A 14472-nucleotide genomic window follows, 5' to 3' on the forward strand; every position below is an offset into this window, starting at 1 on the left:
GGAGGGTTACCAGCCGACAGATGCATTGTATAAGTCCGAGGTGGGATGAGCGATTACCCCCAAAAGCCTCGCTGTTCCAGTTAATGGGATACTGTAGCCGCCAACAACTGACGCCGGCAATAGAACCAGCAAACCGCAGTAAACAGATACTCCAGTCCCCGGCGAGAAGTGACATGCGCTTTCGGACTCAATAAGAGCATCTGTCGGAGTAACGCATCACTCCTCGATGGAGAAAAAACACAAGGTACTTAACAATTAGAAGGAATATATGTCTCTAGAAATGGCCCAAGTGTCGTCTGTAAACATGAGAGGAAGCAGAACACTTGTAACATTTGCTCTGAAACGAGTACTCTCCACATCGCGCCGAGGTATGCTAGCAATGTACGAGTTGTACAAAACATAGACGAGACGGTGCCAAAAAACACAACAAGTATGCAGTATTGTTTCACACAATGCTTTCCAGTGGTTTAACCGTTTTTTGTTTTTCTTTATTAAGGTTTGTAGATGATAATGATAATATTGGTCGATATAAAACTTATATGAATGTGAACGGCCAAAAGAGCGGCCATATGTTAATGACTTTGGCAAGAAATTTTGGCAGACAAGTAATTGGCGCGAACACAGAAGCATTGGACATGAACATATGAACTATATAATCAATTATTCATTTACACTTACACGGAATGAGCCTTACGAATAAAGATACTGACATTTTAAACTCAATCAAAGATTTTGTAAAAAGTATATTTATATATATGTAATCTGTATTCACCATCTGGGGTATTTGAGTGGTTCCTAGGGTTTCACGAAGAATACAGAACTACATGGATTTCGAGAAAGAACAGCAAATTTAAAATGACCTCCAAGACGATATCTGTTTAACGGGCAGTCAACAGATCTTATGTTACGTTAGCCAAGTCGGTGATGACCGCTGATAGGATTGCTCATCTCCATAGAAAGGGCTATACGGTACGCTAAAATTGTACTGGTTCTTTTTACCGCACGCGAGAGTCCTTTTTCTAACAAATGTGTTTTATATTGTCTGGCCACCTACTGTGGCTTGTTCTCTTGATATTAACTACTTAACATTGATTCGAGAACACGATAGTCATATTCGAACTAGACCAACACGTGGCGCTACAAATTTGACGCGCCGGGGTCAGTTGTCATGACATCTTGCACCGCCCCCTGGTGGGATCCTGCCGAATAGCTGGTACAGTTGAGAGTTTTATCACTGCTAGCTTGAGTTAATTACCTGTCTGACCGGTGTCTTATTGCCCATGAGTGTTAAACGACCTATCGGAAACAGAAGGCCCTAATGCAAGCCATACACACAGATCACAGCGCTGATAACTCAATAGAAAGAACACATTACTTTACTGTACACTCTCGCAGTCTCATTCAAGCCCGTTATCAAATAACGCCCACCCCAACGCATTTTTACTGGCACGTTTTTTTACATTTTTGGGGTAAAAATTAACACACACACACACACACACACACACACACACACACACACACACACACACACCGATATATACACCTTCCATGTGCGTGGGATTTTAAAATAAGATATAATAAAGTAGTCAATAATAGTGATTATAATAATAATAATCAGTCAGAGAATATCACACTTTCGATCGACTGATTAATTGATTGATTGTGGCTAAGCATGGTAACACGTTGGAGCAGTTTTACAAACATATTCTATGTTGAAAGCTAAAGAATCAATGCGTGAATCGCATAACAGTAGCTGCGATCGCCCATATATGACATTTCTTTTCGTGTTTTTTTTTCTTTTTCTTCTGTTCTTGTGGGTTTTTTTTTTCTTTTTTTTGATTTATAATTTCTCAAATTTCCACCTGGAAAAAGGTTTTGACTTTATAGGTCAATAGGATTGTCACCTTAATGGCAAGGTTATCGTACAAAAAGCCCCGTTCTCTTTTCTGATGGCGTGAACTGAGATGACGGAGGAATGTTTAACGGGAAAAGACGAACATGAGAAAAAATCTCCATAAATGTTATTTACGACCAAAATAATTTTACTTTCAGTCAACAGTCCTAAAACATGCTGAGGCTGCAGATTTGCTTAGTTCGTTGGCAAATGTAAACGACTTCTGAAGTCTCTGGTATCACGTGCGTTTCCACAAGGGTGAAAAAGTTCTCGCGTGACGTGAGCGAAAAGATTTTCACCTGGGCAGAGGGGTTTTCACCTGCATGGATAGAAAGGTTTTCATCCTGATGCAAACATTTTCACACAAATGGAAACAAAAGGGAAAGAAAACTGAGCTGAGGGGCAAATAATCCATAGGCCTACATTTCACTCAGTACTCACTGAATCTTCCTGACTCCCAAGTTTGGTTCAGTGGTTCAGCAGATTTATATAAGTTAAAAGTTAAAACCCGATTAACTGGACAAATGTATAGACAAACAGGTAGCAATATCTAATGCTATTATAATTTCCTCATCAGAAATCAAATTTCATTACAACCGATCAAGCAGTTCATTAGATATACTGCAGACAAATCGAAATGACAAAAACAATGGCCAATCAAATTTGATCAAATTCTTTTGTGCAGTTCTGGAGATATTTTGCAGAGAATCAGTAGTCAAATGGATTGTAACATGGACAAACGACTTTACGCAAAGACTGACATGCACCAAAACCTTATCAGTTATTAAGGTCCTCATAAAAAAGCTTAAAATAATATTTTATTAAATTCTACGATTTCAGTGATACAGGAAAGACAGTCGATATCCGAGGCATGATATCCAATTCAAATTTTAAAAATGTGTAATTCTGAATAATTTTTCAATCAAATACAAATATGTGTAAACCTCAGTCGTGCTTTGATTGCAACTGTTCATAAAAGCACAACGTTGATGTATATGTAAGAATCATTCTTAAAGAATTTCGAAAACAATGCTTGTACTCTATCCCCTTAAGCTGTCGGAATAACAGAACGTAACAGAATATAACATAACAAAAACGGCCATAATTTTGTCGAACTTTGTCTGATATCAGTGAAGTTAACATCCAGTTCCCGGTTCTTGGTTTGACATACAGATATGAAGCTAACTCTCTTGGTCCGCTATTTCTGTTGGTGGAGGCATGTATACCAAGATTCATTTCAGAATAACCAAATGTAGTGATTTATTTATCTATTTGATCGTTGTTTTACCTTCGTACCCAAGAATATTTCTCTTATGTGAAGGTGTTCAGCATTATGGTGGGAGGAAACAATTAAGGCAGAGACAGGGAACTACCCATGACAATCCGCAGACCTTTCCACCCACGATCCAACCGGTAAACTGCCACAGTTCATAACAGGACAAAACGTTCATAATTTCGATGCAAATGAATAAAGCGCGAAACTCGAACGTGATCTGTAACGTGTAATTGTGAAGGCATCTATAAGTTTCAATTTAATTCGACAAAAAGTTTTCAACAATAGTCCGGCAAACTGTTGATGTCCAAAACAAGACATAAGAAAAGGCTTAAACTGAGCTGGAACTCGTTATGGTGAAGCTATGTGCGAAGTTTCGACTTAATAGAATGAACCGTATAGTAAGACAGCCATTCAACTACCGGACTGACGGATGGACGGATGAATGGATGGACGGGCTCACAGACGAGGCATAAAGCTATTGTTTCTTCAGGTAATTCTAAGTAACCAATAAGCAATAAGCGATCCTCGTCTCGTGTTAATTGTTTATTTGTTTATTTGATTGAAATTTTACACCGTATTCAAGAATATTTCACTTATACGACGACGGCCACATTATGGTGAGAGGAAAACAGGTAACAGGAAGAACTCACAGCCATCGCTGCATTGCATTGCACTAGAGTATGTGATTATTCTGGTGACCCACCGGGAGTAGCCAAAGGACTCATCCGCACTTTATAAATCACCAACATCTACGTCACCAGTCTTATTGACTGATCCCATTTGGTCATATCACTCAATTTTCTTATGATTTAGCTCAACTGGAAAAGATATTTCAGTCACCTGATCAAAACTCTTCTCTGAGAGGAGTGATATATGCGCACTTCTTATGGAACAAGGTAGTATTCACAAAGCCTGCAAGTAGGCTACACGAGTAAGAAAGAAATGTAGGTCCCATACCGTACGTTTGTACTTCGACTGTGTAGCAGTTCAGGCTGCATAGCCACTGTGCATTCCTGATCAGTGCTGTTACCTGGTCAAAGGTCAGCCGATAAAACTCGCGGAAAACATCTTTAATAGACTAGCCAAAGGGAGGCTACTTGTATAAACGTTGACATATTTGTGGGTATGTTTAGTAGCCTCCCTTACTCTGTATTCTAACATCATCACGTGAAACCCAGCGCATATTTGTAACTCTTGGCCTGTTGTATACTCATTTCTACCAAAACACAACAGTATTTCCTTGCAGCACGCCATGAAGCTTCAGTGATGACACACAGTGTGGTTATCAGGCTGTCTATAGCTAAAACTCCACGAATTTTGGTTTAACACCTGCACAGACGCCTGATGTGTAATGAAATCCCGAAATATAATAATTATTACACTATGTGGTTAGAACTGGCAACCCGTAATTTCATAACATGGGTACCAAGTCAGTCATTTACTTATTTATTTATTTCATTGGTGCTTTACGCTGCACTCAAATATAAGTCCCACAAACGACGGCGGCCCAACCTTAATCTGGGAAGGACAGAGCCTAAGGAAAGGTAGCAAATGGCATCCATGCTGTTATCCAATCTTTGTGTTACATTACTGATAGTGATTACCCATTTTGTGCTCATTATGTAATAAACTTCATAAACTTCTATACATCAGTTTATCCGCTTGTTCTCTTCCCAGAAGTTGTCTCTATATTATTATTTCTAGACGAATGAGCCCAATAAATTTCAAATAACATCATTTCATTTTCTGCACTAAGGTGTAAATCTCGATGTACATCAGAAATGGATGTACATCGGGGACATAGATATTTTACACGTGGAATATAACAGATATCTTATACAATAGACTAGGATATTCAATAACCTATCCCTCGTTCGTTGGTAAACAGGAAATAAGATCTTAAAATTGAGGATGGTTCGAGCTTAAACAGATTGGTTGATTTTGGTAAAAGAAATAGCTAAAAATAGGATAACCAATTTCATTTCCCATTATTATACGAGATGAAATGATGAGAATAAACAGATTTGATCGGACGTTTCATTATTTGACTATAGACAGTCAGTGTAATGGAGGTGTGTTAGATTAATGGCACTAGCACTAGCAGAATCATCAATGCACGGGCGAGCTCCATAAATGTAATGTAATGCATATGGCATAATGTTGTTGTTAAATGCGATGAAGCCAGCATTTTGAGTAATTCTATGTCAGTGATGTCTAATAAATGCAATAACATTTGATTGTTAAAATATACAAGTAATAAACACCTTTTTCTAATGTCAAAACATTTTCAAAATCAAACATTCATAATTTCATTACATCTTCTTGTGCAGTCTATTATCTGTTATTCTTTGCTCCTGTTATAAATACATGTAAGGCATGTTTGTTATTTTTCAGATGTGTTCATTTGTTTACATTATTCACTTGAAATTATAAGGAATGGCCAAACTATACGTAAATCGATGATCAGTTAAAACAAAATGTACGAAGATAGACTTTTTAAAGACATCAATTATGGTGTTTAACAAGTACACATTAAACAGAAGACTTATACTGTACACATATTCATGGTACAAAATACAAGAAACTTGCACAACTGCACTCAGCGCCTATAACAAGAAATTTGTTTAACATTTAATGATTAAATGCATGTAATTTCCAATGTCCCCGCTAGTATGGCGCTTGGTCTGCCGGGAGGTATATGACAGGTATCTAACGGGTAAAAAAATGGAAAAACAACATACAATTTATGTCCAACGTTTACATGCTTCAGTGAACTGACATACCACATTGGTTATCGATTTATTCATTTTTCTTGTGCATTAGGAGACCCGTACAAAATAATTGTTGTAGATATATCACTCACTAAATCCATCGTCCTCTTATTTTTGAAAACATGGCCTGCCTCTCCGTAACGTAATGCTTACATTCCAAGAAATAGTGATGGGCAGTTTCTCCTTGGGGCTTCACAGCTCCACCGAGGAGAATCAGAGACAAAATTGTTTAACACATCATCATTTAGACCACTGAACCATTTCGTAAGCGACATAAACATATATAAGAAAGTCTACTGGCCGTATAATACCATATTGAGGGTTTGACTTTTAAGTGTAGCGTTAGATCATTCTGGTCAGTTATCTGTTTGATCAGTTCAGGTAAGATATTCCAGTTTCTGGCATTGGCGGGAAGGAATGATTTGCTGAAGGCTGCGGTTTTGGCGGTTACCTGAGCGGACAAGGTACGGGGGTACGGGTTTCTCGTGTAGGCTGTTTGAGGCAAGATCTGGTTACCGATCGTGGATAATTGCGTGAAAGAAAAACAGACGGTGCATTCGAACACGTTGGCTTAGTTCGAGGAATTAAGCATTTATATGAACAGTTATAAAAAAAAACTCAAATTAGGTAATTAGCAAAGGGCCGAATTTTCCGAATTACGTGTGGCCATTTGCCAGCTATCACACTGTCGTCGCTCCGGTTTTACATTCTGTGCTTTACGTTTTTGATTATACCCATAGTGTAATGATGGCTGCTCACGGAACAATACAGCTATAATTACTGAGATGTTTTACTTGATTATATGGGACCTGTGCTGACCGACCTCTCGCATGGGCCTTTTACACAAAGTCATTTTGGGCAGATGTCCAAAACACTATCGTGTAACGGGCGATAGGGTTTTCGGGACATAATATTCATTGGCATTTTGGGAAACACCAATCAAATAAACTCAATGCTGGTCGCCGTCGTATTATAGTATATTTCTTTTAGCCAGTCGTCTAGTTTCAGCTGTCTGTAAAATCAGTCATACTCGTTACCAAAATTGCCTGTCGTTAGTGACAAGTAAGACCACAGACTCTACTCTGTACGGAAAATGCAGTTAGAATACTTTTTATAATTCATCATTTTACACTCCATAACATTGGTTTCGACGGCAAGAACACGCCATGGGTGAAGTCATAATCATTCAAAATCAAGAAAAAGCTACTTTGAAATATTCCTGATTACGGGATAAAACACCAATGATCAAAAAAAACATAAATCAGTGAACATCACATGAAATGAAAGAACAAATATAATTAGGCTTCACATAAATTTGCTTTAGTAACACAGTGGATCTAGAACAACACCGATCACACGTACGTTATGCATAGAGCAACATATAAGCAGTTGATCAGATCTTCGTATACATATAGGCTACAGAAGGTGTAATCTTAGACAGTTTTAGCTTTCCAATACTACGTCCAGCGTAATGGGACTGCCCTGCATATAAATTGTGAGTACATCAATACGAACTTACTCGTGTACAACAAGACAAATTACATCATAAAATTTTTATCACCGAGTATATCATATTTACCACTATTGAAAGTTTCGTGGCCAGAATTATGCCCGTATTATTACATTCCTTCACACGGAGGATGGCAGGTGTCTTAACTTGCCGAATATGTACATCACAACTACCATATATCGTGTATCTAATAATTAAGGAATAGTATTCATCCTGATTTTGAGGGGATATATGTTCTATAATCAACTGATAAACGCTTGCTACTTTGTATTAATATATTTACTTTCAACTATCACCTGTTACCTTAACTGGTCGCCATTTCGAATCGAAAATTTAACTCCTAATTTTGTACTTTATAGTCTATACACAACGTATACAACAAATCATACCCCGATCATCAACTTGGCCCCATGCCAAAGTCAGAAACACCACTATTTCTCCAATCTTCACCAATATTGTCCAAGAACTTAAAAAATAATTACAAGTACAAGGTTTGGAATCATGTATCAGGCATAAAATATAGACGAGACCAAGAATTTAGACGATAAGACGACAGAGGCTACACGTTTCTAATGGTATATAATGACATGTGTGTAAGTCGATAAGATTATAGACGTTATAGGTTTCTAATGGTATATGATGACATGTATATAAGTCGATTAGACGATAGACGTTACACGTTTTTAATGGTATACGATGACAGGTATGTAAGACGATAGAGGCTACACGTTTCTAATTGTATATATTAACATGTATGCAAGTCGGTTAGATGATAGACGTTACACGTTTCTAATGGTGTATCATGACATGCATGTAAGTCGATTAGATGATGGACGTTACACGTTTCTAATGGTATATGATGACATGTATGTAAGTCGATTAGATGATAGACGTTACACGTTTCTAATGGTATATGATGACATGTATGTAAGTCGATTAGATAATAGGCCCTACACATTTCCAAACCGATTTTTGTGCCTTCATGAAAACTACCTCTGGACAGGATCTTTGAATGGCTAAGACACGGGTATTTCTCTGACTTGGAGACACCCTCAACCAGTTTCCACACAAGATCCTCAACGGCCTGCTGCACATCGTTTGCCACTTCTTGTGGCGCAATGTTTTTGACGAAGCTCCTCCAGAAACCTGTTCAGTGTTGGGGAACTGTGCAGGTTTATACTCCCTTCCTCGTCGTCAGATTCCGGATAAGCGCTGGCCATGATTAATATTGTTGTGTATAGGCTCTGAAACAGTGAAGGAGATAACATGAAACGATCGAGAGGCTACGTGTTTTGTGGAACGTGCGGCGTGGCATTTGCCTGTTATATATCAGAGGTAAACTTACATCACACAGAAACCAGAAATGAAGGCATCTAATCAATGTCTCCATAGCTACTTTCCATAAATAAGGCAATTCTGCGTAGAATCGATCTTCACTATCATGTGCCTGGACGTGCTAATACCAAAAGTGAAAGTAACTGCTGTCAGTTGCACTAAACCATATGTTTGAAATAAAAAAAAATTAGAAATCGATAATTTTCGTAAACATACAATGATTAGTCATCACGGCTTGATCAAAAATCGTTAGTAGGTCCGTGGTCAGGCTATGTGGTGGAAGAAAATACATATAAATCCATTAGGCCATGCATGGATAGGTTTATAATATAAAATGAAAGTTTGGGTGGGCAATGGAACCCATTTTTGACCACGAAGAGAAGGAGTGGATGTACGATTGAGGTCCAACACCATATCGTGGCGGGAACATGTTAAGCGTGGCATACACAAGAGCTTATAACATCAAACTCAACTCAACCCGACCGCTGTATCGGGGTCTAAACGCTAGCGTATGCAAAATAATGACCCGACTCAACTGGAGTTGTAACCCGGTTTTTATACGCGTCTGACCATTCAGTTTAGTGTCGTATGGCCATCAACGACTGAGACCAATTATATACAACCAGTTCGGTTGAGTTGAGTCCATGTTAAACTCTTGTGTATACCAAGCTGAAAACCAACACTGGTCTGGTGGTGAATGGCGCTCGTCTTTCAGTCGCTTTGAAACACTATGGGTGGCCTTGATTTATTTATTTATTTGATTGGTGTTTTACGCCGTACTCAAGAATATTTCACTTACACGACGGCGGCCAGCATTATGGTGGGTGGAAGCCGGTCAGAGCCCGGGGAAACCCTCGACCATCCGCAGGTTGTTGTCATGACCTTCCCACATAATGTGTGGCCTATGCGAGGCATATTACATGCACTCTAAGGATTCCTCCGAAATTGTTGATGAACTTGCCAAATGTCGGTGGTTTACTTCGGTTTCCTCCTTACATAAAACTGGTCGCAATCGTATAATTGAAAAATTCTTGGGTATGGCGTTACACGACAATCAAATAAAAAAAATAAATAATTAGACAACGAGAACATCCGAAATAAGAACAAAGAGTAAAATTATATGTTTACTGAACTAAATTAGTTTGTGGTGAAATATGACACCAAGAAAAACGGTTGCAACACAAGAAAACTACCTATGATATTATTTATAAGTTAATTCTAGACACTTGGCCAGATTATCATGATGATGTCGTATCAGGGAATGTAGTGAGGATTCAGACACTTGACTATATGCAAGTGCACCCGATATCACAGTGTCTCATGGGGATAAGGGAAGGCCACGACATGCTGTAATGTGTAGCGTGATAAATAAATCCGCGTCAACTTCAGGGGTGAAGAGGCAGTCTCATGACAATGGGCTGGCAAGGTGCATGACAAAACTGACACATAATTAAATGCCAAGAAGTCAAAGATCATGTTTTAATTCACTCGGAAGACATTCCATATTTAGCAAAATTATATAAACAAAAGTTTAAGGGAAAAAGGTGTAGGCAAACATCTATATTCTGATAGATTGATAGGCCGTCTGAGATTTCATTTATTTCATTGTGGCTTAACACAGTACATAATATACTAAAAGTGTAAATTTAAAGCTTTTAAAGCAATTCTAGCAGTTTACGGTATGTCAGATTAAAGAATACGAAGAGAAGAATAAAATGAAAAACACTCAAACTGTAAAACATAATAATGTAAAAATTGACCCATTAGAAGCTTTAGACTCACTAACGTCATTCTTTTATTTCATCTTTATGCCATACCCTTAATTTAATATTGCTTTTCAAACAGGATTATTATAGGTTAGGACATATGGTATGCATTTCCTCGCAGGTGCATGTCATAAGAAAATTCTAATATGTACCTCAAGTTGATAAATTATAAATAAAGTCAGCGCCAAAACCCGCTGTGGGCGACTCCATTTTGCCTAAGAACTAATCCTGAAGTCTTCTCTGTTAGGAGGAGAATTGCCGTCGGAAACCGCCGAAGTGCAGCTCGTACATTTCCGGTAGAACTCTTCTTCCCAGAAGGTAGCGAAGAGTACAGTTCGTTTTCCGCTTGACGATCGGGAAACCGGAATGTTGGACGTAGGTTCCGAGTTTACACGAACAGGCCGGCAGTTTTAACGGCTCTCTTTGGCTAAGAGGCAACATACCCCCAGCATAAATCACAGCGTGTTAAAGATGGACTCAGCCATTTATGCCAGCTTTACCGTTTTCAGGCTTTACGTGTATGGCGAGGAAAAATCGCAAAATTATGCAACAGGCCCCACCAGATAGAAAAAATGTGCTCTTTTCAGCCTATAGCGTCATGTTTTTCAGTTTTCTTCTCCTTTAATGTTGTAAGAATTATTACACTATTTGTAGCACGAACATTATTATATTGGGTGTAGCACGTGCTACGCATATAGTAATATTATGGCATTATGGGTACCTCGATGCAATGCATACAGGCATGATTCAGGCCTGTCTATGGTGTAGTATATCCTACACTGTGGATAGGACTAAAACAAGCATGTTTCTAAGCATTCCATCCAGATATCTATAATGTAACACACCTGCGCATTCATCTTGAAAGTCTCTTCAAATCTGGTTTTGCAGGCACCACCACCGCAACGCTTTTTCCCCAATTTTAACAATTTTAAAGTCATATGACGACGAGGAGTCATTAGGTGTGCGCACATATACTGTGTCTTACTGTGGCAGAGCGAGTCCATGCCTCCAAAGTGCTGCCGCCACTGAGGCATCATGCCGAAGACATCAGACATGACACGTCACCCAGTCACATTATACTGACACAGGGTCATGTTTCCTACCACTAACCTCTCAGTGCTGAGCATCAAACGAGGCAGCAACAAATATTATTTTAAAGTCTTTGGTGTGACTCGATAGGGTTCGATCCTGGGTTTCCCCGACTTCGAGACAGTTCTCCATAAAGCTTTGTTCTCACTGTCTATATCTTATAATGGAATGAAGTGTGCAAACATAAAAGTTTTCCAAAATCAACCACTTCAGCCATTTTCCATTTCAAAAATGTGTGTATTAACAAACCAGGGAGGGATAAGATCCTGGGCATATATCTCCCATTAATTTTGTGTACAGGTAAGCTGTGCAAGCCCGAAAGTAACCATTAGTCTTTCCCAGGTACCTCACACACTCCTGATATAAACCGAATAAGCGCCAATTGGATGCGAGCACGAGACCTCAACGTTTGTCACCCACACTGACGACCAGCACCTTAAACGACTCAGCCAGTGGGAGCCGGCCTGCGCGTATTGTAACCCCATGCCATTTAAGCATGGGATTATGCTTAAATTATAGTAAAAGCATGTAGCAAGTGAAAACATCGTGTGGCACATAATGTTTACATTGCAAACAATAGTCGCGTGACTTCCAAGTTTGTGTTACTATTTATCGTGACGTTTATCCACTATTTGTGTCGTCTGCAGGGTTGACTTCTGCTAAATCTGGTAGTGTAGAATGGCTGGCAGAAAACAGGTTGGCCTCTATCATAGCAAGCTCTTCCTTCAACATATCGAAGTACTTAAAAAGCTGTCCAAAGTCATAATCTTCCACGGCACAGCCTGCAATACTTTTAAACTCTAAAATTAGTTTTTCTATAATTGGAACTGGTGAGACAACGTCATTTTCATTTTGTTTTGCCCAAACATTTTGCTCAGGAATAAAGTAATCTGGAAGATATTCCTGTTGTGCAAACGTCAGAAGTTCCTCTAGTATCTTCATCGTACACGCACCAATGCTACTATTACTGTCACACGTTTCCGTGTGATGAAGAACAGCGGTCTTAAGCATATACGAGGTTAACGAACGCAAAGGTCCATCTATTATACGTTTTCTGCAAACGACCTTGAAAATTTTATATATCTTCTTGTGCACGTCGCTCAGACTTCTCATTTTTTCTGTTTCCTCGGACGAGTGAGAAATTCTCCAGCAACAACATATAGTTGATGAACCATGTTTGCAAATATCGTTTCTAGCCGGTACCACATGGCAGTGTTTGTCTGCGCCTGCGCTATCTGGATTACACTCTGGCGGACGGTAGACGATTGCTGGTGTTATATCCACGGTCAGCACAATACATTTCAAAATGTTGTCGTCGGGAAGTGTTTTTGTTGTCCATACTAACTTCACTAATGTGTTCGGTCCCCAGTTAGTCGAGATATGCTCTTGCAGACGTAGAAAGCCGCACCCCTTGTCAATTCTCACATCATCCGGCCTGCACCAACTGCCAGTGAAAAGTTTCCTGTAAGCTTCCTCCAGACAGCGTCGGTAGTAACTGCTTATTGTGTAAGGGCGTAAAAAATTATCTTTGGGTGAGCTTTCTAACTCGGCGTTCATTCTTTGAAGCTCGGGGTCAGTAAACAGGACATGAGTGTAGCCGGGACAGTCGAGACATTCACTGCGGAATCCCACACGACCGGGTTGAGATAACACGTCAAGTTCAACCAGAAAGTCAAACTCGTTGGGTTCCTCTACCTTTGTCCCTTCATAAAAACTACCCCGAGAAAGAATCTTCGATCCGCTGAACAAGGGATACGCCGTTGCGAAGGAAACTTTATGCACAAATTTTCTCACCAGTTCCTCGACAGCTTCTTTTAAATCATTCACGACCTCCTTGGAAACTTTAAACACACACTTTTCCTCGTGAATTTCCTCAAGAAACCTGTTTAAAATTTCACAGTCTTTTGACATTTTGATTTCTTAAATCTGTTGGACAGTCGTTTGGTGTAGACTTAATCCTTGATGTTTGTTAGGTACAAGATGTAGATTTGACCTATATCTGACAGGACATGCACGTACATGTAGGTTAACCTACGTGTTGTTGCCTATATACAGATATAGTATCTAACTGGTTTTAGTGAAATCTTCAGTCTTCTTGAAGCACGAAACTGACGTTCCAGTCCAAACTTTCTATGTACCAGAAATATCTACACCAGTAGTGAAAATGAAAGTGGGCAGAGCGTGGAAAATCCGCTATCTTCACTAGTCTACAGTTACGACGTACTTTGTAGCCTCACTGAGATCACACTTGCGCAATAACAGCCATGTGTAAGTTTTCAGAACGCTGTTAATAAACCACAGTATTATATCTCACTCACCATGTGATATCAGTGTAGACAACACAACTACAATTACAGTTAGCTTTCACAGTCGGTGTTTTAGCTCCTATCGTCCCACTTTCACCTCTATGTTCATCAGAGCGGTAAGTCTGTGAGAGTAAACCGTGTGTTGGGCTGTTTGATATGTGTCGGGTAATCTGCCCTACATCGTATTGTCTAAAACCAGGCCAGTCTCTCTCCCCACCGAAACCCAGTCAGTAACATATACAAGTACGCTTTCGCGCGTGGTCATGTTTTATTTCGGGATACTTCTACTAAAATTCTCATGTGTACATCTGTAGAGCTATATATGTTAAGGTCTGATGTACAGGAAAAACGTTGCACACCGCTTTCCCTCTGTAAACCCGGGCGGAGATCAACCTTGCTACTGGGAGCAAACGGGTTTTTGGCGAGTGGAAGCTACTAGGAGCAACTGCATGGAAGCAGCTGGGAACATACGATCGGACGTTGGTTTTATTCGCTCTACGCGTGTTTGCTTTGGCTCAGCAGTTG

General features: G+C 39.4%; 1 protein-coding gene across 1 annotated transcript; it reads right to left on the minus strand.

Annotated features, from left to right (window-relative positions):
• Positions 1 to 12262: 12262 nt before the first annotated feature.
• On the minus strand, positions 12263 to 13552 carry LOC135463407 (cyclic GMP-AMP synthase-like receptor). Its single transcript, XM_064740669.1, has one exon. It carries the CDS (start codon positions 13550 to 13552, stop codon positions 12263 to 12265), a length of 1290 nt encoding a protein of 429 aa, XP_064596739.1.
• Between the last annotated feature and the right edge of the window lie 920 nt (positions 13553 to 14472).

The sequence above is a fragment of the Liolophura sinensis genome, chromosome 1, assembly GCF_032854445.1.
Source record: "Liolophura sinensis isolate JHLJ2023 chromosome 1, CUHK_Ljap_v2, whole genome shotgun sequence".
Classification (NCBI taxonomy): Eukaryota; Metazoa; Mollusca; class Polyplacophora; order Chitonida; family Chitonidae; genus Liolophura; species Liolophura sinensis.